The sequence below is a fragment of the Trichomycterus rosablanca genome, chromosome 21 (assembly GCF_030014385.1).
Source record: "Trichomycterus rosablanca isolate fTriRos1 chromosome 21, fTriRos1.hap1, whole genome shotgun sequence".
Classification (NCBI taxonomy): domain Eukaryota; kingdom Metazoa; phylum Chordata; class Actinopteri; order Siluriformes; family Trichomycteridae; genus Trichomycterus; species Trichomycterus rosablanca.
Genome location: NC_086008.1, coordinates 17,060,370 through 17,085,630, shown reverse-complemented (window position 1 = coordinate 17,085,630; position 25,261 = coordinate 17,060,370). Strand labels below are relative to the sequence as shown.

At 40.1% G+C, this 25,261-nt stretch overlaps 1 protein-coding gene across 2 annotated transcripts in view; it reads left to right on the top strand.

The window, feature by feature from the left end:
• The window catches only part of smarca2 (SWI/SNF related, matrix associated, actin dependent regulator of chromatin, subfamily a, member 2), an 89,277-nt gene that overhangs the window by 49,640 nt on the left and 14,376 nt on the right, over window positions 1–25,261 (top strand). For both annotated transcript variants that reach the window (XM_063018183.1, XM_063018184.1), the window contains exons 27-30: window positions 5,159–5,236; window positions 5,335–5,553; window positions 18,294–18,508; window positions 24,570–24,675. In XM_063018183.1, the coding sequence (XP_062874253.1) occupies window positions 5,159–5,236; window positions 5,335–5,553; window positions 18,294–18,508; window positions 24,570–24,675 (618 nt within the window). The remainder of the gene's footprint in view (window positions 1–5,158; window positions 5,237–5,334; window positions 5,554–18,293; window positions 18,509–24,569; window positions 24,676–25,261) is intronic.

The following is a 25,261-nucleotide window of genomic DNA, read 5'->3' as shown; positions in this document are numbered from 1 at the left end:
TATTACTGACACTTAAAACATCCAGTAAGTAGCAATTCCTGGGTGGGAAAACTCCTTGTGAATAGAGTTCAGATCAGTTCAAGCTGATAAATCATCATTTTTTCTGCAAGAGCATAAATCCATGGACCTAACCGCTGCTGGTGGTGATGTTATAGTGTAGGAATCGTTTTATGGGCACACACAGGGCCTGCTTATACCAATTGAACATTGTTAAAATGCCACAGCCTAGCTGATTTGTGAGGTAGTAGAACCCTATTAAATCCCAGTTGTAGAATCGTATTTATACAACAGTTAGTTATGACCTTACAATCTGATTGGTTGAGAAGCGTTCTCACGAATATCAGCACGGCCTTTTCACACCACAACTGTATTACTCCGCTGACGCGTTGCCAGTAACGACAAGCTTCATGCACACAAACGCGCACGCAGGCGACACAGACTTTTTTCCCGTTCGCGTTTAAAATCCGTTATCTGATATACAATCTAGCGCACTGTGTAGGGAACATAAATCAATTGTCTAATATACTGTCTAGTGCACTATGTAGGGAACATAAATTCATGATCTGATACACAATCTAGTGCACTATGTAGGGAACATTAATGTGTTTGTAACGCTCCTAAAAGTTCTGTTATCACCCATAATCCTTTGGTGTGTGCAAAAGGTTTTTTATTTCTTTTTTTTTCCCTTCGGAGGTTCTTGCCTTCTTCTTCTTGTTCTTCTTACCTTCCTGAAATGAGTTTTTGCAACTTGGGATGTCTGCTTTGTAGTGTTAAACTTTATATTCGTTGTGGAACTACTTTTTGGTGGAAGGTATTGTCAATATTAAAGCATATTTATTATGAAATTCAGTGCTTCTTTGATTTATTTTCTTTCTTAATTTTGTAAAAACTGTTGTTTAAAAGCAATAGAACACTTGAGGTTGTGTGTTTTCGCGAATCACTGTGACCGAATCACAGCCGTGATGTTATTCACGATAACACACTCCCTCTCGTGTTCTATTGCTTAAATGACAAATGTGCAGAAGTCTGTAGACTTTTCTTTGATAGAGACTCGATTTTGTTGTAAAACACAGCATTGCTTAGGCAATGTCTGACACATGTTTGACAGCCACCTTTTAATCCATTTTTTGATGACTTCACTTTCCTTTCTGGTAATCTATAGTCGTAGCCAAAAAAATGCAACCCCTGCACTTCTTTGTAATTCCCACACGTTCTTTTTTTTGAACACAGTCATTTTTCATAGGCAGTTTTCAGATACACATTGCAGTTCCTATAGAATGGACTGAGCTGACTTTGCCCTTTTATCAAACCTTTCAGTGCAAATTCTCCTAGAGCAGGACAGGGTTAGAAGGTTGAACAGCTGAGCAGGCTGTTTTATTCCAGGCAGCACTGCATATTTCCTCTCTGATTATTTCTGGCACAGCTGCGTGGATGTGTAGCTCTCATAAAAAGCAGATGAGAGTCACATTATTAGCAAGTAATTACATAAATTACTGTCTACTCCCACCAGACCTTTGGCAGTGTATCTTCATCACATTTACATTTACTCCATTTAGCTGACGCTCTCATCCAGTTGACCTACAAACGGGCTGTCTCTCAGCTAATAAATATTTTCCTCACTCTTGTACACACGGGCATCAGCCTAAGGCTGCATTCACATGATAAGAGGCAAAACTGCCCTGCGGTGGCTGTGCTCACCTTGCCGCTGCGCTACTTAGAGCGTTATGCATATTTATCAATTGGATGCTCAGTTTTTACCACTTGTCGCTGCGCTCAATCTGATTGAACTTTGACACAGTTTGCCGCTGGCCTTCTCAAAACACCGCCAGTTGTTTACTTATTGACTAATTGTTTATATTATGTAGTCAGAAGGACGACATGGTGGACCCTGAAGTGTTTAAAACCGAGATATTGAGAAAAAAAAACACAGCTTAGAGACTAGTGAGCCGTGAAACGGTGAGACCGAATTTGCATTTTAGGTAGCATGTTTCTCTCATAGATAGCACGTTTCCCTCATAACTCTTCAATATGATTTCGTTCTCCTTTATGTTGACGAAATAATAAAGTTTTATGAATTTAATTTATCCTTTTTGCTGAGAATTTTATCTTCTCATGTCTCCAAGTGACAATCACTGCAAAAGCTTTCTTGTTTGTTTCATTTCATTTTCATCAACTGCTTCATTCTGGTCAGTATCTTAAAGGAAAACACTAAACACAAGACAGGAATACTTTATAAGGGGCTTAGGCCATCCCCTCCCTCAGACATAGCCAATCATTTCTGTGTAGATGCCCGGCTGTCTGATGGTGCCGCTGAGATTCGAACCCTGGATTTCAGAGGTGGTGGGCTAGTGTAATAGGCCGCTGCACCACTTAAGCATCGAGCTTCTTTGTTTTAAACTACTGCATATGAATAAAGTGACAATACTACGACGGCGTATTAGGGCCACAAAGAAAAACATTTTTTTTCAAGTTTCAATTTTTAAGAATAAAGCCGAAATGATTTCGAGATTAAAGTCGAAATATTATGGCCATAGCAACCTCCACAAATAAAGAAATCCCCAATCTCCTGGCTTATCAGCACCAGTTTGTTATTAGCGTTAGGACACTGAAACGGCTTTGCAATAAACTGTTTATTTAGAAGGACTAAAGCCATATAGCATCGCTATAAATGGTTACATTGACGGGTTTAGTAGTCGTGTCATGTGGATGGAGGCGCACAATACAAACAACGACCCCAAAAAAACTAATCAGGGGTTATTGGATAACCACAGTACCGTGCATTGGAGGCTGCCCTCAGCGCTTGCATGCCGATCCAGGTACTGAGACCCGTGCTTCTCTGAACTGACAAGCCTACAACTGCTGCACACTCTTTGGCCATAATATTTAGACTTTTATTTGACTTTAATCTCGAAATTATTTTGACTTTATTCTCGAAATAATTTTGACTTTATTCTCGAAATCGAAACTTAAATTTTTTTACAGTGGCCCTAATACGCCGTTGTGCAATACTGTCAGTCAATACTGTGTATCATTTTCAAGCCTGCCACTCAGTGGCCTGGCAATATGTGCCAGTGAACGAAGTGCTTATCGTGTAAAAACTGCTTGAATAGAGAATTTCGCTGAACCCAATTAAGACAATATAAGTAAAGAATAGAAAAAGCACACTAAAGGTTTTTGTCTAATCAGTAACTGTAGGGTAAGTGTTCATTTAGGTATTTATAAAAAGGGTCTTCAGTTGTTGTTTAAAAACTGCTTCTCAGACTGCTGGGGAAAGTTCATTTCACCACAAGCAATCTAGCAGAGAGAAGAACCTTGATGCGTGTTTTCCTTGAGTCCTAAAAGGTGACTTAAGCTGAGCCCAACTTTTGGCTCGAAGGGTACAAATTGAAATCTAACCCACAAAGTTGAATCAGTTCATCTGGACACAAGTTTGTTGTTTCTCTACAACAAACTTGTGTCCAGATGAACTGATTCAACTTTGTGGATTTGTGTACCTGGATTATTGAGCATGCATCAACAGAAATCTGATTCTGATGCTGTTTTGTAGGTTTTGCAGCTTTAAGAGGGCAGTTCATACATGGATTGAAAATGTTTAATCTATGAATAAAAAAAATTATACACTATATTGCCACAAGTATTCGCTCGCCTGCCTTCACACGCATATGAACTTGAGTTCATCCTGAAAAACTTACCATATAAAAGCACTTTGTAGTTCTCTGGTATGAGAGGATCAGACACAGCAGCGCTGCTGCAGTTTTTAAACACCTCCCTGTCACTGCTGGACTGAGAATCGTCCACCAACCAAAAACATCCAGCCAACAGCGCCCCATGGACAGCATCCTGTGACCGCTGATGAAGGTCTAGAAGATGACCGACTCAAACAGCAGCAATAGACGAGCGATCGTCTCTGACTTTACATCTACAAGGTGGACCAACTAGCTAGGAGTGTCTAATAGAGTGGACAGTGAGTGGACACAGTATTTAAAAACTCCAGCAGCACTGCTGTGTCTTATCCACTCATACCAGCACAACACACACTAACACACCACCACAATGTCAGTGTCACTGCAGTGCTGAGAATCATCCACCACCTAAATAATACCTGCTCTGTGGTGGTCCTGTGGGGGTCCTGACCATTGAAGAACAGCATGAAAGTGGGCTAAAAAAGTATGTAGAGAAACAGATGGACTACAGTCAGTAATTGTAGAACTACAAAGTGGTTCTATATGGTAAGTTTTTTGCGTGTGAAGGCAGGCGAGCAAATACTTTTGGCAATATAGTGTAGACAAAGCTTGCTAGCATATTTTTTAGGTTCCTAAGCTTCTTTTCTAGATAAAATAACAGCATTCTGTGTGGTTTGATTGTTTTTTGTATGTTTGTTTTTTCCATAAAATTTAATTAGTGAGTTTGCCTCTAATTCTAATAATGTAAAATATATGGCTTTTCTGCAAACGTATGTGGACACCATGATCATGAGGCCTTAAAATGTAGCCCCTTTTTTGCCATCATAACAGCCTCCACTCTTGGAGGGCTTTCCACAAATGTAAAGCCTTCACAAATGTCTATGGGATTTTGTGCCTATTCAGTCTGAAGCGAATTTGTGAATTCAGGCATTGATTTTGGACGAGAAGTCCTGGCATACAATCGATGTTCTACTTCATCAATGTGGGGGGGTCATTAAGGTCAGGGTTCCTCCATACCGAAATCTTCTAACAGTGTCTGAAGGTTCAGAATGAATAAAGCATTCATACATCTATTCAGTGGCCATGCCTAAACATGAAAAAATTTACCCCAAACTTATGCAACATATGTGTTTAAGGTAATGCTACCTTTAAGGTTGCATTTTTTCCTTGTCTTCTGATATATTTAAAGCTTGTGATCTGGCTACTCATAGGCTTAAAGGCATTAAATGTAGTCACAATCAGGGTCATCAGATGACAAATTTGGTGCAGCAAGACCACAAAATAGCTACTACAGGTCAGAGAGACATTGTAAGACAGCTGTGGCCTAGACATCAATAACATGATTATAAAAAACTAAATTGCTGTAAATAAAGTCCAAGTTACTGCTGGCCAATGTAGCGGACCTATATTGTAATTTATACTGATTATTTTGTAATTGTTTGTTTTTCTTCTTTTATTGTCTATTGCAATATCAGGAGGAAGATGAAGTTCCAGACGATGAAACGCTAAATCAAATGATTGCCCGCCAGGAGGAGGAATTTGAACTTTTCATGGTGAGGATGAAGGATGATTTTCCTTTATGAAGTTAGTAAGCCTAGTATACAAAGCCTTTAATATAAATGGAGGATGAAAATGCTGTTTATCCTTCCAGCGCATGGACTTGGATAGGCGTAGAGAGGACGCACGAAACCCCAAACGCAAACCTCGTCTGCTGGAGGAGGATGAGCTGCCATCCTGGATCATTAAAGATGATGCCGAAGTGGAGCGGCTCACTTGTGAGGACGAGAAGGAGAAGATGTTTCCACGTGGGTCACGCCTCCGCAGAGATGTCGATTACAGCGACGCCTTGACAGAAAAACAATGGCTGCGAGTAAGACCACTAATCGTTTTTGTGTTCTGTTTTAGCCAGAAAATAAAAATGAATACAATCCAAATTCAATACAGAACAAGCTCTCAGCAGGTCTGGCCAAGTTTTCAGCTGAGAAAGCAGGCAAATACTCAAAAACTGTAAGGCGTATGTGAGTGTATGTATGTACTGTATGTATGTATGTGTGTGGGTGGGTGTTTGACGATGTTATGGGTTTGAAATTATTAGTATTTAATTTTCTCTTGCATCATTGCAAGTGATTTGCCTTTATTTAAGGTGGTCTGCACTACTTAATAAACCGCTGAGATCCTGGGTTCTGGGGTTCTAATGTCAGTGGTGCTTATAGTAGGTCTGGTGTCTCCACTGACACGATTGGCTAATGTCTCATGGCAACCCTGTCCAGGGCATTTTTGCCCTGCGCCCAGTGTTTCTAGGGGAAACCGGACCTGCTGAGACCCTGACCAGGATGAAGCAGTTGATGAAAAAATTAAAGACAATGAAGCCATATTTATACATCACATCTAAATTTCCAGAATCCAAACTATAAGAGCACAGATATTAAGAATCAGTAACAGCGCCGCTCAGGTGGCGCAGCGGTAAAAACACACGCTGGAACCAGAGCTGGGATCTCGAACACATCGTATCGAATCTCATCTCTGCCACATGAACAGCGATTGGCCTGTTGTTCAGATATGGGCGGGATTAAGCCGGATAGGGTCTCTCTCTCATACCTAATGCAATTAGGACCTCTGCTGGCTGATTGATGGCGCCTGCACAGAGATGAGAAAAGAGTGCTGTCAGGGTGTGTCTCTCCATACACAGTGCTGAGCTGCACTGCACTCGTCAAAGTGTAGGTGACGATGCATACGGCATGCTGCCCACGTGTCGGAGGGGGTTAGCTTCGTTCACCTCAATCAGAGCAGGAATTGGCATTGGTGGAGAGGAAGCATGACGCAATCGGGCAATTGGACGCGCTAAAAAGGGAGAAAAAGGGGGGGAAATTAATTAAATTAAGAATCAGTCATGGCATTTGTGAGTATTCATGCTCGTTTCTAGTTTGTGATGCTGCAATTTCATGTGTGATGCTGGTGCGTTTGTGAGTGGAACACATCACCTACATCACTAGCAAGTTAAGGTGCATTTCGGTCACCCCAGTAGGTTCTTCTGAAGTGGAATTCAGACATTTTAAGTAGGGCTGCACGATATTGGAAAAAACTGACATTGCGATTTTTTTTTTTCTGCGATATATATTGCGATATTAAAAAAATGCAGGAATTTTCACCACATTATTAATAATATTAATAATGTATGTATCTTACTCTAAATAAGGGGCTCATCTGTAAAAAAGGGTGGTGCCTACAAGAGATACAAAAGATTATGACAAGCTACATCTTTGTACTCAGTTGAAACTGAGCATTAAACTAAGAAAGCTTCAATATCACATGAGGGAATTAACAGGATTGACAAAATGGGTCATTTAATATTTTATTTCACAATCAAAACCTCTTCAAGTAGTAAACATTATTTAAAAAAACTATACAAACAAAAGAGCAGCTATACACCTTACTAAGCTCACTACTGAGGCATCTTAATATTTCAACGTTATTTTGACTCAAGAACGAGTGAGAATCGGAAGCATCCTTAGTGATGAAGCAGGGCTCTAGAGTGCGACCAATTTGGTCGCACATGCGACCTAATTTTTCAATGGTGCGACTAAAAAAAATCTGTCTCCGCGACTCTGAAAAGTCTCAGGTTCAACAACACACACACATCAGGCCAATATCATGGTCTAAACCAATCAGAGATAGTGAGGGGCGGGACAATATTGTAGCGGCGATATGTGAGCGACATTCAGCTCAGCCAATCAGAATGCAGCACCAGGTTTATACATGTGCGTTTGGACGTTCTGCACAGGTAGTTTTGTATATGAGACTCGTCGGATGGCCCCAGAACTGAAGTTCGGGTGCTGGAGCTAGGCAGTCTAAAGTGCTGTAACGCTCACTGAAGTTCTGACTAAACAGTTAAAGTGACTCTTCCTTGTCGTGTGCCTTTATTCCCACACCTCCACCACCACACGCAGCAAAAGACCCGTAACATCCCGGACAGTGACTAGGTGAGCCGACCCTCTAGTAGCAAGTGGCTAATGCTAACGGTAAAGTGCCGCGATAGCGAAAGTAAAAACAATAACGACAATATTTTTGTTAAGTAAAATATAAAAATAACTAAAAGACCATGAAATATTATAATACAGGTAATCAAAATACACAGTGAGTGCACCGCAAGCGTTTCTGTGTAAAAGATACAGTAAAGCCGATAATATAATGCACTGCATTTAAGATTACACTCTAACACTAGAGCCCCATACACACACACATACACACAAACCCACACAAATATATATACATATAATTTTAAATATACACACACATTTACTCTATTATTATTTTTAGAATTTTTATAATAGTGTACTATAATTAGACTATAATACTATAATTAACTGTAAAGAGCATGGGAAGACCATGGCCTGCAATAGTGTATTTGTGACTGGTTCTAATACATTTCGAATTGAAAGGCTGAAAAAGCACAATGCATCTATAAAACACATTACATGCCACGATAAATGCACTGCCCGAGTGTCCCCTCTCCCCACTGCCTTTCAGCGGCAGGCAGCAGCAAACAGATTTGCCATTTTGACCAGATTGTTAGTTAATCATTTACAAGTCAATATTGCCTATATGGACAGCGATTTAAAAAAAAAAGTGAACCTGTGTTGAATGCGATGCGGTCGAAAATTTGGGTGCACCTAACTTTTGTGCTGGTGCACCTAAGAAAAATAGTTAGGCGCACCAGTGCAACCAGTGCAAAAGGTTAGTCTAGAGCCCTGTGAAGGCAATACCAGAATTCATTGCGGCATCTCTTCTCTCACAGAAAAATAAACATGACTGACTGTGCGGACAAAGTTATTTTCAAATGTAAATCTGTTTTAACGAGTGTTTTTATTTGCAAGTTTGGGCTTGTCAGCAAATGTAACCGTTTTCTGTACACGAATCGAGATGTTATATTGACATGTTAGCGCTGTCCCACCTCATTTTATTGGTTTTAATGGCAAGATGCTAAACGCGAAACCCGATGGAATCGCTGTCTAAGTAGCGCGTTCGAATAACCTGCCTTATAAAAGTTAATGACTTATTAGAATCCTCTCTACTGAGGCAGCTGCCTATGTAGGTAGTAAGACAGCGAGGCGGCTCACTAGGTTTTCGAACACACTGGTAGATACGTCATGAAAAATGAGAACGCTGTGAATTTTCGTTTTGTGTCATGCAGCAAAAAAGTTGTAGAATGAAGTATTTGATTTAATTTGCATTAAGTGACATCGCACGTCCTGCGATGTGACTATTGTGCATGCACACATCGCGATGACTATGCTGAAACGATAAATCGTGCAGCCTTAATTTTAAGTGAGATTTCAAACCAGAGGGAGTGAAAGTCATTCAGTACGAAGGAAACTTTAAACTCTGTATGTAGCAGTAACACTTTATCACTACGCAGGAAGTTGACAGTCAAGTTTACCCATTAATCATCGTCCGTCTAGTGGTTAACACAGCTGGCGCGTTATCTGGTAGCAACAAGTGGTACAAGCAGGATCATGTCACAGTTTCTGTCTGTGAGTGCTATTAAACTAATCTGTCATTTATCTTTGCTGAAAACTATGAATGATGTGAAAGTAACCCCACCAGAAAATGAATTTAGCTCATAAACGTTTACATAGTTAATAACGAGCAGTTCGGCACAATGTAAACATGACACAGACCTGTTGCATGTCTATAAAATTAAATTTTTTCTGAATTACATACACAGTTTGTAACGTGGCTCTGGGTTTTTAGTTTGCTAGTTACTTTAGAAAGCAATGGAACAGTCAAAGATTGCTGTCAATGTACATGATTCGGAATAAAGGGATTTCACCAACTAAAGTTATTTTAGTTAATATCACATGGATGGTGTATAGGAAATAAGAGGGCCTGCTTAGAGACCCTGTGGAATGGAATCCAACTCTTGTCTCTTAAACCACTTACTACATACTAAATACACTGTCGAGTTGCATTATTATGACCAGCTAATATCCAGAGTAACCGCCGTGTGCAGCATGGACAGCAGCTAGACGTGCTGGGAGTGACTCAATAAGGTCCTGGTAGGTTGTCACAGGTATCTGGAGCTATGCTGACTGCAGTGCATCCCACAGCTGCTGGAGGGTGCGTAGGAAAGGATAAATAAAGATAACACGAAGATCGAGGTGGTCCCACAGATGCTTAATTGGGTTTAAGTCTGGGGAATAATGGGGCCAGGGTAGTACTTGGAAGTCTTGGTAATGCTCCTCCAACCAGTGTCGGACATTTCTAGCCGTGACATGTCGCATTGTCTTGATGGAAGATCCCATCTGCCTCAGGGAAGACAATCAGCATGTTTGGGTGTACGTGTTCTGCAAGGATGGATTCATACCCAAATCGATTAAGAGTACCTTCCAGATAGATTTATGGGCCCAGAGAATGCCACTAAAACATTCCTCAGACCATAACACTAACACCAGCTTGTGTTCCTCCAGCAATCGTTGCAGGGTGTTTGTTCTCTGATGTTTCTTGCCTGACATGCCAACGTCTATCCGTTTGATAAAGCAGAAAACATGACTCATCGGAGAAGACAACACTTTGCCAATCATCTGAGGTCCAATTCCAAAACTGCTGTAAAAATCGAAGCCTTTTCTGAGGTGCAGTGACCATCCGTCTGCTTCGAAGCCCCATACTTAGTAAGGGTCACTGAACTGTTGTTTTAGACACACGCCTGGTTCATTTTGGAGGTGAGCTGCTTCACTGTAGCGTGTCGGTTCGCCCTCGCACAGCTTTGTAGCTGATGTCCACCTCTCAGTTTCCACGTCGCTTATTTGTAATGGTGCCATTTGTCCACTCACAACACATTTTCACCTTTAGCAGCACGCGAAGAATTCACAAACTGCACCGTTTCAGAAATAATGCTACACTTAGCCCAAAAGACAATAATCATCTCTTTTTCAACTCTAGTGTGTGCAGACAGCCTATCACACACCTAATATACCCACCAAGCCAGCTCACAAATTGTGACTTCCTGTATGAGGTACGTGCTGTCGTGATCGAAAATATGAAGTGGTCATAATAATGTGACTCGGCAGTGTAGTATTTAATACAATACCCGTACTAATGGTTGCATACTAATTTGTCATGTATTTAGTACAATATGACATGAATTGAGCCGCAGATGCTTGTTAACTAACTTTCCGTTCAAATAAAAAGGTAAAAAAAGAGTCAAATTTAAAAGAACAGCTTGATGGAAAAAAAGAAAGAAAAAAAAAGAATGAATGAATAAATGAACTCTGTAAATCAGCATGTCATTGACGCCCCAAGATTTTAAACTAGTGATGCTGATTTAGGAAGCCTGTATTTGAGTTATGATAGGGTATTTAACCCCATCCCCAAAATACCCCTGTATTCTCACAGACAATCTGTAAAACCGTCTCCCTGTAAGAAGACAACTGATTCGGTATTGGAGGAAACTGCTAGGTCTAAAACCCTACACTTGCTTTAGAAAATGCTGATCTAAAATGTATTTTCACTGTTTAAAAGGCATGAAAACAATAAATAAACTTAATGAATAAAAAGTCAGAAACCAATTAAAAACTTAATTAAAAAATGAGAACACAAGTCATGAATTAACTCAGAAATTAATTACAATTAAAGACTCCATGCTGATTTAGAAAAATGTGTTTTCAGCTGCGTTTAAATCTGTGTAATGACTAAATGACTTGCAGCTCATTGGGAAGAGAATTCCAGAGCTTTGGGCCTAAATGCAGAAGTTAATGAGCTAAATAGATTTTTTGGTGGATTTTGCAGCTTTTCTGGATGTTCACTGGTTACTTTCACATCATTAGTTTTTTACAGACAGAAGTGAACTCTGACGTAATCTCACACGTACCGTTTTATGCTCTCAGATACGTGCCAGCTGTGTTAAACCACAAGACATGCGATGATTGATGGGTATACTCTACTGTGAACCTCTGCGTAGTGATGAACCCTTACTCATTACTCCTTACGCAGTTCCTTTTGAACTGAACGCTTCACTCCCTGGGGTTTGGAATCTCACAAATTCCCTGTGTAGTCGACTAAAGAAGGAGCTAGTGGGGTGATTGAAATGTACTGTACTATTTACAACATTTAGCGCCAGTTTTTACCCAAAGTGACCAAATACAATCCAAGCAACACTTCTTAATAAAACAAAGAGCCTCTTTTGTATTTCCTTCACTAATCTGAGCTACTGAGATATAATTACATTGTATTGTTGAGCTTTTTTCAACTCATGTCAGAGCCTCAAAATACTCTATCTGTCTATGTGTTGTATTTGATTATATTCACACAGGTAATGTAGTTTTATTAATATTGTTAATTACCAAAATGTTGCGCTTAATGGCATTTCTACTTCATTCTAGAATTGTGTTAGTACAAAGAATCCTTAAATTTTTCTTGGTGCTGACCTTTTAAATGTTGGCATTTTGGAAATGCTAGCTCAGACAGTACCAAATATTAAAACAAAAAAATCTCAAGCCGCTCTAACGATCTTTATTACCAAGTGCAAGATTAAAAACAAATGAGTGCACACTATATAATTGCTATTTTTACCTTCTTGCTCCTTTTATTTATTTATTTTTTTCTTATATGGCTAATGTGCTTACACATCTCATAAAGCTATAAAGAAACATCTCATGTAATCTTAATATAACAGAAAGAAGAAATCAACACCTGTGTAAATTCAGTTCTGCAACATCTCATTTATATTTTTCACAGATGTCAAAATATAATCTAGTTGAAAACATCAAACTAGCCAGCCAACCAGAGATAAGGAAGGAATTAAGAGTGTGGGTTTTATATGGGAAGGAACCACTGTTCCCCTAATGCACTGTAAATTGTGCTAGTAAATCACTCTTGCATTATAAAGGAAACTTCAGAGAATAAAACATATTAAACAGGAATGGAATGGATGGAATGGTTACATAAGTCTGAATTTCAGGTTGAAAAGTCAGTTATCGTGCCAGTAGGCTATGATTACTAATAGAAACAAACATAACGTCACAGTTAGCGTGGCAGCACCCTTAATGAACAGTATCATTCTCTATTTGCATTCATTTTTACTGGTTTAAATCTATATTTATTATGACAGTGAATTTTTCTACAGTTCACCTGAAAACTTAACACCTGGAACTTAATTCTAATGATTAATACTTATAATAACTTAAAAGTATGTACAGAATGGATGTATGTGTAGAATGGATTCAGAAAGTTTTCAGACTTGTTGTTCACAGTTGTTTTATGGATTAAATTTTAAATAAAATAACTGCCAATGAATTCTCTTTAGTTAACACTTAATCACTCATAATGACAAAGTAAACTGTTTTACTAGAGAATTATTTGAAAATCAAAACCAAAAAATCAACTTAGAAAAGTCAGACCCTTTGTTGTGACACTCCAGATTGTAGTCAGGCGCATCTTGTTTGTTTTAATTATCTTTGAAATGTGTCCACAACTGAATTGGAGTCCATCTTGATTTGACTTGATCTGTTGCAATTTGAATTGATTGGACATAGTTTGGAAAGGCACACACCTGGGTCTGTAAGAGCCCACAATTACTTCATTGTCAGGACAACAAGGCATGAATTCCAAGGGACTGTGTGTGGCTCTCTGCAATTGAATTGTGGTAAGCCAAGATCAGGGCAGGGATATGAAACAATATCTAATGCTTTGAGCTTTCCCAGGACTGGAGTGACCTCAGTAACTTTTTAGGCTTGGCACAACCTTGAATCTTTTTTTTTTTACCATCTGGGCCAGAGGGACCTTGGTCAGAAAAGTAGAAAATAACCCAGTGGTCACTCTAAAGTAGCTCTAGAAGTGCTGTGCAGTAATGGCAGAACCTGTTGGGTGGACAACCATCCTTGCAGCACTTCATAAATCAGGCTGTTATGGCCATATGAAATCTACTGTTGAGTAATAAACACATTACAGCTTGTGAAAGACTTTGGCCAGAACATCTGCAAAAAACTGGCACTGCATATCATCTGGCTAATACCGTTCATCCAGTGAAGCATAGTGGTGCCAGCATCATGCAATGGGGCTGCTTTTAGCAGTGTAAGAAGTCTCAAAAGACAACATTCTGTAATAAGCTGTCATGATACTGTGACATGATACTGCAACCCCTTTCGGTTGCATCTGTATTAGGGGTCATCACAGCAGATCATTCTGGTCCGCATACTTGATCTGTAACAGTGCCCTTCCTGATGCAATGCTCCTTATGTAATCAGGCCACTATACTCCCTCGGACATAACTAATTTGGTGCTGTCGGGTGGTCAGGCGTCTACACAGACAAATGAGATTTGAACCCTGGATTAAATATCAATTAAATAATTTAATATTTGAACCATTCAAAGAAAAAAAATGCTTTTTAATGCTTTTTAAATTCTGCCCTAGAGTCGACAGTGAAGTTGTAGCACTTGCTAAACCAAAAGATTTGTCTTCAGTGACACTCTGCTTTAGGTTTGCTGCTTTAGTTTTTTTGGTGGCAGTTTGCATCTCTAGATGGTTTTTAGGAGCTGGAGACTTCTCTGGTTTGGTGTAGGATCATATTTCGGACGTGAGAAAAGTGAATTCTAATCACTAGAGGACGAGGTGTGTCACCAACTTTAGGTTTTGTTTAGTAATGGCACCTCATCAAGGCCTAGAAGATCCTTTAACAGCAGTGCAACAGAGTTAGTTGGACAATGGCCTAACAAGCCTTCGGGTAATTCAACTAGATGGATGTTATTTCTCCTAGATCTTCCTTCCAAGTCTTCACAGTTGTCCGTTAATACACTTATTTGGGATTAATTTGGGACTTATCGGTCGATTTCGGTCAGTCCTTCCTCAAAGACTCAATCCTTCCACAAATGTCATGTTTTAATGCCTCCAGCATATCCTAAAGTTGACCCAGGTTTGGAATGTCCGTAACATTAGCTGCGTTATCCGCCGTCACCGCCCATGAAGCAGCTTCAGTGGATTGCAAAACTTTGTTGCGGCCTACCCGAGTCACGTCTCCTTTCTGTTTAGAACTAGAGGTTGACCCAAACTGGCAAAACAGCCCCACAATGTGCAACATATGTCTCCTTAATAATATCCACCGAATAAAAGAAAATAAAACTGCATTAATGAATAGAATTTTATTAATACTACATGGGGTGACCGGAAAAAGCGTCCTACATCCTCTGTATGTCCACCCACCCCCCTACTCTATGTCACTCACTGATATAGCCCAGCTTACCATAGTTTGAGAAATCTGGAAAAATGATTTGATTGAAATGATAGACGAAAAGGTGAGCACTACCTTAGTCCTGTGTCATGCCAACAGTGAAGTATCCTGAGACCATTCATGTGTGGGGTTGCTTTTCATCCAAGGGACTGGGCTCACTCACACTTTTGTCTAAGAACACTGGCACTAATAAAGAATGGTATTAAAACATCCTCCAAAAGCAACTTCTCCCAATGATCCAGGAGCAATTTGGTAATGAACAATGCTTTTCCAGCATGATGGAGCATCATGTCATAAGACAAAAGTGATGACTCATTGTCTCATTGAACAAAACATTGAAATTTTGGGTTCATGCCTGGGAAACTCTCCAGATCTCAATCCTGTTGAAAACCTGTAGTCAATCCTTAAAAAGCGGGTGGACAAGCAAAAACACAGAAATTGTAAACTCCAAGCACTGATTAGACAAGAATGAGTTGCTATCAGTCAGGATTTGGCACAGAAGCTGATTTCCAGCATTCCAGGGTCAATTGCAGAAGTTTCAAAAAAGAAGGGTCAACACTGAAAATATTGAGTCTTTGCATAAGCTTGATGTTTTCGTCAATAAAATAAAAAAACTTATGAAATGTTTATAATTGTACTTCATTATATCATAGAAACATCTGACAAAAAATCTAAAAACATTGAAGCAGCAGACTTTGTGAAAACCAAAATTTGTGTCAGTCTCAAACTTTTAGCCACAGTTATATAATTCAAATAGGTTCTTGAGATTAAATGCTCTTGCCACATACTATCTGCAATCCAGCCTTAAAATTGGAAGTCTGCTTGCATTGTTCTACTGATTTACTTTGGATTATCTGTCTCATCTAAACACCTGGCCTGAGGTTTTAGCAGGTGTGATAAAGAATACTGAGGATCAAGATTTGATTGTCATGATGGAAGAGGAATTCTAGTGCACACATAAAGATTAAAGTTGATTGATTGATAAAGGATCTGTAGGTGCCTGTGTGCATTTCAATGGGCTGCCTTAGCTTCCACGTTTTGTGTTCAGCTGTTGCTTAGCTAGAGACGGGATTATATGTTTTTTGAGATTTTGAACATATGCTCTGGAAGTTTGACTAAAGAAATGGAAGATTTACTTGACTTCACTTCAGCGTCGACGTCTTACACATCTTACAGATCAGCTCAAAGTCACAAAATCCCCAAAAGGTCTTAGGACAGCATTCCAGTTTGCATATACCTTCTGTCTAAGCTAAGGTCACAGCAATATATAAGAGACTACACAAAATAGGAAATAATTAATGCTTGCAAGGAGGAAGGCACTGCTAACCAAGTAAAATATCAATGCCCTAACAACAATCTGGATTTTGATTTTGTCCATATGTTATGTAGATAGAAAAATCTAATCTCATCCCCTGTAGAAAAAAACAGCAACGGCTTACTGGGGAATGTAGGTCGTTTTGTAAATTTAAATAAAAATGTTTTTACTGTCTGTTTATTATAAACGTTAATTGTATTTTGTATATAAGCACATCTAGAATTTGATGCCTGCAACACACTTAACTTAGCAAAGCGGTTTGTTTACCACTGTTACACCACACAGTTTTTCAAGTAGAATTTTTGCCCATTCTTGCTTGAAATCTCATCTCGAGATTGGGCCCAGAGAAATTGGTAGCTGTCCTGCATAGAATTGATGTATTACTTTCACTTTGCATTATAGAGTTTCAGGTAGTATTTATTGATGCAGCGGTGGTCTGTGTTAAGTGATGACAGTTTGCCTGAGGCATGCAATGCTTATTAAGGGCTCGAAAGCCACACCTATGGACTGAGATCTCTCTGGATTTCCTGAATCCTTTTGAACTATTATGTACGGTAGATGGTAAAAGCCCTCATTCTTTGCTATCTTTTGTTAAGAAATGTTCCAACCCTGTTCGTTTTAAATGTGTTCCAGGCATTAAATTAAAAAAAATATATATAAAGTATAATAAAGTTGGTCAGCCAAAACATTAAAGCATAGTTCTTTTTTTGTGAATTAAAAACAATGAAAACTAAACATTTTGCATTTTACAAAATGTCCCCATTTTTTTGGAACTGTGTATATTTACATATTTATAACTGCCAATAGAATCCTTAACATATATGAAAAAGGTTTTTTCCTAGATTTTGGAAGTGACTGGGGTGACTTGATTTTATTAAACCACAAGGCCATTAGCCTAGGCTACCACTAATTTGAGGGTTGGCTCACAGTTTGCATTCTAATTTGCCCTAAAGGTGTTAGGTGGGGTTGAGGTCAGGGCTCTTTGCAGGTCAGACAAATTTAGCTCCTTTTAATTTCCGTTTTTGCTTAGGAGCCACACTGCATTTTTCTTTTTTTCTTTTGACTGATTTAAACAGCCTGTCTGGTTGCTGACATATTTTCCTGAAACCCATTACCTTTAAAGAATTGTTAAAAAGAACTGCATTAAACAAATCAACAGTGATGGATAGCCTTATGGTTTTTCTGACCCACACAGCTTAGAATACAGATTTTTTTTTGCCTGCATTACCATCCAACACTGCTGAGCTCTTCTTCACATCAATGTTAATGCAACTCACTGCTTGCTGGTTCCCCTTCCTATTACATATCTCCTCTACAGACCATTGAAAACACTGCTGCTCATCTGGTTCCCAGCCTATATACACCGATGAGGCGTAACATTATGACCACCTTCCTAGTATTGTGTTGGGCCCCCTTTTACTGCCAAAGCATCCCTGCAACTGCGATACTTTGTGTATTCTGACAGCAATTTGAGCTACAGTAGCTCGTCTGTTGGATCGCTTCCCACGTGCATCAATGAGCCTTGGTCACCCATGACCCTGTCGCCGGTTTACCGCTGTTCTTTTCTTGGACCACTTTTGATAGATACTAACCACTGCAGACCAGGAACACCCCACAGGAGCTGCAGTTTTGGAGATGCTCTGACCCAGTCGTCTAGCCATCACAAATTGGCCCTTGTCAAACTCACTCAAATCCTTACGCTCGCCCATATGTCCTGCTTCTAACACATCAACTTTGAGGATAAAATGTTCACTTGCTGCCTAATATATCCCACCCACTAACAGGTGCTGTGATGACGTCACCTCTCAGTGGTCATAATGTTATGCCTCGTGAGTGTTTGTTCTTTTAAGTAACTACTTTCAAAGTGCACTTTAATGTCTTCCAGTTGCAGGTAGAATGAAATTTTAAACTCTTGTCCTGTTTTTTAGGCCTAAAAATTTCCACTGTAATTGATCTTTCATATTTTTTTATAACTAGACATCATATTGATCCGGCTAGGCTAACATTTACCTTAGTGTCTGTGTTATTAAAAAAATCTTCAAATTCTTAGATTAGATTTTTTTTATTCCGCAGGCTGTTGAAGATGGCAACCTGGAGGAGATTGAAGAAGAAATACGATTGAAAAAACGCAAGCGAAGGAGACACACAGACAAAAGTCGACACGACGATGGGGATAAGGCCAAGAAGAAAAGAGGACGTCCTCCAGCTGAGAAGCTCTCTCCTAATCCTCCCAAACTCACCAAACAGATGAACGCTATAATTGATACAGTCATTAATTACAAAGACGGGTAAGAGCACATATCTGTCCTGCCTGTGACTGGTTAGCATGTGATTAGGTTTCTTGTTTTGAATATCACACCACATTTTTGCAATTCCACCACAGACTGAAAACTACCACATATGGCAATAGTGATTTTATTAGATGTGACGCAATATTCCGGCAACTATTTATCATACCAGTGATGTTTTTGACCTCCTGTCGAAAGCTTGGATGTTAGTGATTCTGTACTGAATGTACCATGCTTACTTCACTCACAGTCTTTTCATAGCTCCTCCAGCCAGATGTTTTATTTCCAGTAATACACTGGTTGCTTTCCACTGTCACATTAATTTGCTTTTTGACTCTTGACTCTTTGTGTAGCATGCTAATTAAGGCAGAGACCTAGCACAGCATTTGACTTGTTTAACAAGATATTCACTTTGAGGATTCTGTTAACTTCAGAGAGGGTTTGCTTTAGTACAGTCACATGCTATAAACACTGAGATGTTTAAATAGAGCTTGGCATGCCCTGATTAAACATTTTAAAAATATTCTGGTAAATCAGGACATTTTTCTCTGTATTAGCACCACAGGTGAGGGCTGGTTATAAGCCTTCATTATAGACACATTATGCCAGAGATGTTCACAAAATATGAGTCCGAGTCAAGTCACGAGTGCTTAGGCTAGAGTCCGAGTCAGGTCACAGGTCTTTAGGCTAGAGTCTGAGTCAAGTCACGAGTCAATATAATATACACAAAACATATATTGGAAATGTAGCGTAGAAACAAATAATATGTAAGTTCAGATAAAAAACAACAACAGATTAGCAACTGTATTTTGCCGTTTTACTTAGTGCCTTTACTTTCCTAGTCATTGTGCAAATAAATGTATTTTCCGTAACAAGAAGGTACCAGTTAAAAGCTTAAACTGATACGTTTTGTTTTCATTGCAAAATAAAAGAGTGCAATAAATCACGGCACAGCGGCCAAAATCCAAAACACAGCAAAAAAAATCATAACCACTGCTTACCTTAGCTTATGTTCTTCCAGATGCTATTAAATTTATAACTGTGTGTTGTCCCATTAGGAATATAATCCGTTATTTTGCAAATGTGTGCTTATAATTAAAAACCTCCAAACTTTTCCCGGTTGTGAAGTAAAACACGAACTCGTTAGAAAGCCAATCAAGCGTTTCATTGACATATCATCTGTGTGACGCAAACTGAATAAATGCAGATAACAGCATTTCTTACTAAGAATTAAAATCAGAAGGTCTGATTGGTTCAGAAAGCGGTCTTTCAACCATTAGCGCCAATTCTGTAGGAGCGTTCCATTCACCCCAGTTGTCCTTGAAGTGCACCTCGTAGGGTATTCCACCATTTTAAGTGAGATTCCAATTCAAAGGTAACGGAAATGTTCAAATGAAGTGAGCTTCAAACTGTGTAGGGAGTAGGGAGGGACGCTTCATCACTACGCCGGAAGCTGGCTGTAACATTTACCCATTGCGTGCGTTGCGGGTTAAGACTGCCGAAGCGTTATTAGAGAGCAGAATGTTTATAATAATAATAATTATATATATATATCTATATATATATATATATATATACAGTGTATCACAAAAGTGAGTACACCCCTCACATTTCTGCAAATATTTCATTATATCTTTTCATTGGACAATACTTTAGACATGAAACTTGGATATAACTTAGAGTAGTCAGTGTACAGCTTGTATAGCAGTGTAGATTTACTGTCTTCTGAAAATAACTCAACACACAGCCATTAATGTCTAAATGGCTGGCAACATAAGTGAGTACACCCCACAGTGAACATGTCCAAATTGTGCCCAAAGTGTCAATATTTTGTGTGACCACCATTATTATCCAGCACTGCCTTAACCCTCCTGGGCATGGAATTCACCAGTTTTCGAAGGGAGGGGATCATGCTCTGTTTCAGAATGTCACAGTACATGTTGGAATTCATGTTTCCCTCAATGAACTGCAGCTCCCCAGTGCCAGCAACACTCATGCAGCCCAAGACCATGATGCTACCACCACCATGCTTGACTGTAGGCAAGATACAGTTGTCTTGGTACTTCTCACCAGGGTGCCGCCACACATGCTGGACACCATCTGAGCCAAACAAGTTTATCTTGGTCTCGTCAGACCACAGGGCATTCCAGTAATCCATGTTCTTGGACTGCTTGTCTTCAGCAAACTGTTTGCGGGCTTTCTTGTGCGTCAGCTTCCTTCTGGGATGACGACCATGCAGACTGAGTTGATGCAGTGTGCGGCGTATGGTCTGAGCACTGACAGGCTGACCTCCCACGTCTTCAACCTCTGCAGCAATGCTGGCAGCACTCATGTGTCTATTTTTTAAAGCCAACCTCTGGATATGACGCCGAACACGTGGACTCAACTTCTTTGGTCGACCCTGGCGAAGCCTGTTCCGAGTGGAAAACCGCTGTATGACCTTGGCCACCATGCTGTAGCTCAGTTTCAGTGTGTCAGCAATCTTCTTATAGCCCAGGCCATCTTTGTGGAGAGCAACAATTCTATTTCTCACATCCTCAGAGAGTTCTTTGCCATGAGGTGCCATGTTGAATATCCAGTGGCCAGTATGAGAGAATTGTACCCAAAACACCAAATTTAACAGCCCTGCTCCCCATTTACACCTGGGACCTTGACACATGACACCAGGGAGGGACAACGACACATTTGGGCACAGTTGGACATGTTCACTGTGGGGTGTACTCACTTATGTTGCCAGCTATTTAGACATTAATGGCTATTTGTTGAGTTATTTTCAGAAGACAGTAAATCTACACTGCTATACAAGCTGTACACTGACTACTCTAAGTTATATCCAAGTTTCATGTCTATAGTGTTGTCCAATGAAAAGATATAATGAAATATTTGCAGAAATGTGAGGGGTGTACTCACTTTTGTGATACACTGTATATACAGTATATAGATATATATATATATAATTGTCACATGTAACTGATGTTAACACATGCTGACACTAGCGACTCTTGTTGCTCACTAGTCATTTTTTGCGAGTCATGAGTCATTTGAAATGCGTGCGACTCAAGTCCCCATCTCTGCATTATGCCAAAACTAAAAAGCACAAACAATTGTACCTTTTTGTGTTTTACACCCGCATTTTGATTAATTATTTAAAATCCTGGCAAAAAAAATGTCAGCCGTTAAGATTACAACACAACAAAGTCGGCCTATAATAGTTTTATCTAAAAGCTGAAAAAGACTGCAAATGCACTTAAGTGTTAGGTGCTCGCTGCTCGGGTGATTTAACACCTAGCACTGCAAAGTGTGTTGTCTTTTATTATGATGAAGAACAATAATACGCTAGCCCCTCTGATCTGGGGTTTAAATCTCAGCAATGCTGTCAGGCATCTACACAGGCATGATTGGCTATATCTGAGCTAGTCATCAGGAGGTACACTTATCAGTGCCTGTCCCAACCCCAGATAAAGAGTTAAGCATAAAGGAAAAGCATAAAAACCAGGTATGCATAACAGAATGATCCACTGCAGTGACAGAAACAGCGGATGGATAAAAAAGGGGGGTGAAGTTCCCTTATGTAGACAACAGAGTGTTAATTTCCTCACTTGTGTTTCAGTGACGTCATCCATGTTTTGAATAGATAATTCTGCAATGTGTTGAAAGCTCAATGTTTAATTTTAATTAAACCACGCACACCTGTTTGCATTCCAAAAAGATAACAACATCCTATAATGAGCTCCTTGTTGGTACTAATTACAAACAAGACAGAATAACACATTTTAGGCACTTCCCCCAATAGAATTTGAGCATAATCTTCATGCATTGTTTATTAAAATTAAAGGAAGGTTAATGGTAATTGTTTAGTCTACAAAACCGAGTTTTTCTGTGGTGTAAAGGATAATGTTGTGCAGAGATACACTACATGCTGAGTTTCATGCAGATTAAAACCATATAAACTGTTGTGATGGTGATGATTGACTGGTCTTGGGGCGGTGCTGGTTATATAGCCTGACAGCAGAAGGAAGAAAGGAGCTGCGGTATCTCTCCTACGAGCAACGCAGGTGGAGAAGCCTGTCGCTGAGGGAGCTGCCCAGTGCTGCCACTGTCTGATACAGTGGGTGAGAGGTGTTTTCCATTAAGGATGAAAACTTGGCCATCATCCTTCTTTCCCCCACTGCCTCCACTGAGTCCAGGGTGCAGCCCAGGACAGAACTCACCTTCCTGATCCAGTTTCGTTCTATCTGCTATTGTAATGCTGCTACCCCAGCAGCCACCACAGTCATAAAAAGAGCTCAAAAGGGCCCTCTGTATTCCAAAAGACCAGAGTTTCCTCAACAGATGGAGTCTGCTCTGGCCTTTCTTGAACAGTGCCTGTGTATTATCAGACCAGTCCAGTTTATTGTTTAGGTAAACTAGGGACACATACAGACCAGTACTTAATGTTTGACTCCCATCATCCATTGGAGCACAAACTAGGAGTCATCAGGACGCTGCACCACCGGGCGAACAGACACTATGGCCAAGGATAGAGAGAAATCTCATGTCAAGAAGGCCCTGTGTAAATGTGGTTATCCCATCTGGGCATTCGTAAAAGCTGGAAAAATTCCCAAACAAGGCTCCAGTGGATCGAAGGGAGGAGAAAGACAACCACTGTCTAAGCGCAAACCAGTGGTGATTCCGTGTGTGGCGGGAGTATTGGAACAATTGAGACGGATATTCTCCAAACAGCGTGTTTCAGTTGCTTTCAAACCCCAAAACACGCTACGCCAGAAATTAGTTCACCCTAAGGACCGGGTTCCTCGACAAACAGAGTATGCTGTTTGCTGTATGCTGTTAGGTGCCGGGAGGATTGCCGGGAACTGTACATCGGGGAAACTAAACAGCCACTGGCGAAACGGATGGAACATAGAAGATCAACCTCTTCTGGCCAGGACTCTGCGGTTTACACTCACCTACAAGCCAGCGACCACTCATTTAATGATGACGATGTGCAGATCCTTGACAAGGAGGAACGCTGGTTTGAATGGGGAGTCAAAGAGGCTGTCTATGTGAAGAGGGAACGACCATCCCTGAACCGGGGAGGGGGGCTGAGAGTACATCTCTCACCATCTTACAACGCTGTGATAGGAGCTATACCCCAGTCATATGTGAAAGGCACACATGGCCATTGTAATTAATGGTCATTTGCATATGGACATGATCACCGGTTTCATTGTTATGCAATGGGCGGTGATCGGTCATTATGCAAATCGTCGGCATGTAAGGTTGGGGTATTCACCACCAGCTCAGACTGAAGAAGTCACTTGGATAAGTGACGAAACTTGTGTCCAGAGGAACTGATTCAACTTTGTGGATTTGTGTACCTGGATTATTGAGCATGCATCAAGATGATGATCTCAGCATTCCATCCCTGGATTTTCACCGGTTTCAGTGGCTGTAACACAAAAAAGCTTCAGATTAGATTATACTATTTAGGCTTTTAGATGATTGATTCATTTATTGAGCTGTTTCAGCAAACAAAGTTTTCAAGGGTGTATTGTTTGTTTTATTTATTCATTTAGCTTACCCAGAATTACTGGCCCCAATGCTGTAACATCGGACAGAACGATGGATTGGCGTTCTGTCCGATGTTACAGCATTGGGGCCAGTAATTCTGGGTAAGCTAAATGAATAAATAAAACAAACAATACATCCGATGCCTTCATCATATCCTCTAACCATCAGATATAAGCACAATTTACCACTACGCCACCTAAGTGCCTGGATCATTTCAAATATCACTATCTATATTAAATTGTTATTTTATTATCTTGACATGTTTCCTGTCAAATCCTGAAATGAAAGAAACCCCCTTATGCCTGGGCATGTCCAAAGTCACGATTTAGACTGTATATAAGATTCCAGGAGCAGAAATTAGCTGGATCCTTAACAACACATTGGTCTTTTTGTTTACCAAAGAAACTATTAGAGATTGGTGATTAATATTGAGGAACCAGTGTACTCAAATTCAATGTTTATCCTGTCCAGAGGCCTCTGCATAATCCCAGCTTTCTGCATTTAATTACAGATCAGGTCGCCAACTGAGCGAGGTGTTTGTACAGCTGCCCTCCAGAAAAGAACTGCCAGAGTACTATGAACTGATAAGGAAACCAGTGGATTTCAAGAAAATCAAGGTAATGCAGCCTAGGCAAGCTCTAAATTCCTTCCACAGAAATAAGATGTAAACTTAATGTCCTGAGTAGCACTTTTATTACTTCGGAAAGCTAATAACTTAATAAAGAACGTTCTGTTTCAAAGAATTTAATTTTTACTGCTGACACGGTTCTGCTAGGGTGGGATGACCGGTCTATATGGGTGTGGTCTTCAAACACTGTAAGGACCCTGATTGGCAGATAGAGATGCGCCTGTGCATAGGTGAAAAGGTTTCCGCTAAGGGCTGCGTGCGGGTCGGATGAGGCGTGAGCAGCAATATACCCACTGCAATCAGGGATCCCCCAGCAGCAGAAGTCAAACTGAGTAGGCTAAATTGGGGAGAAAATGCATAAATAAAATAGGGGGGAAAAAAATGGTCCAAGGAAGGAACAGTGGTAAACCGGCGACAGGGTCATGGGCAGCCAAGGCTCACTGATGCACTCGGGGAGCGAAGGCTGGCCCGTGTGGTCCGATCCAACAGACGATCCACTGTAGCTAAAATTGCTGAAGAAGTTAATGTTGATTCTGATAGAAAGGTGTCAGAATACACAGTGCATCACAGTTTGT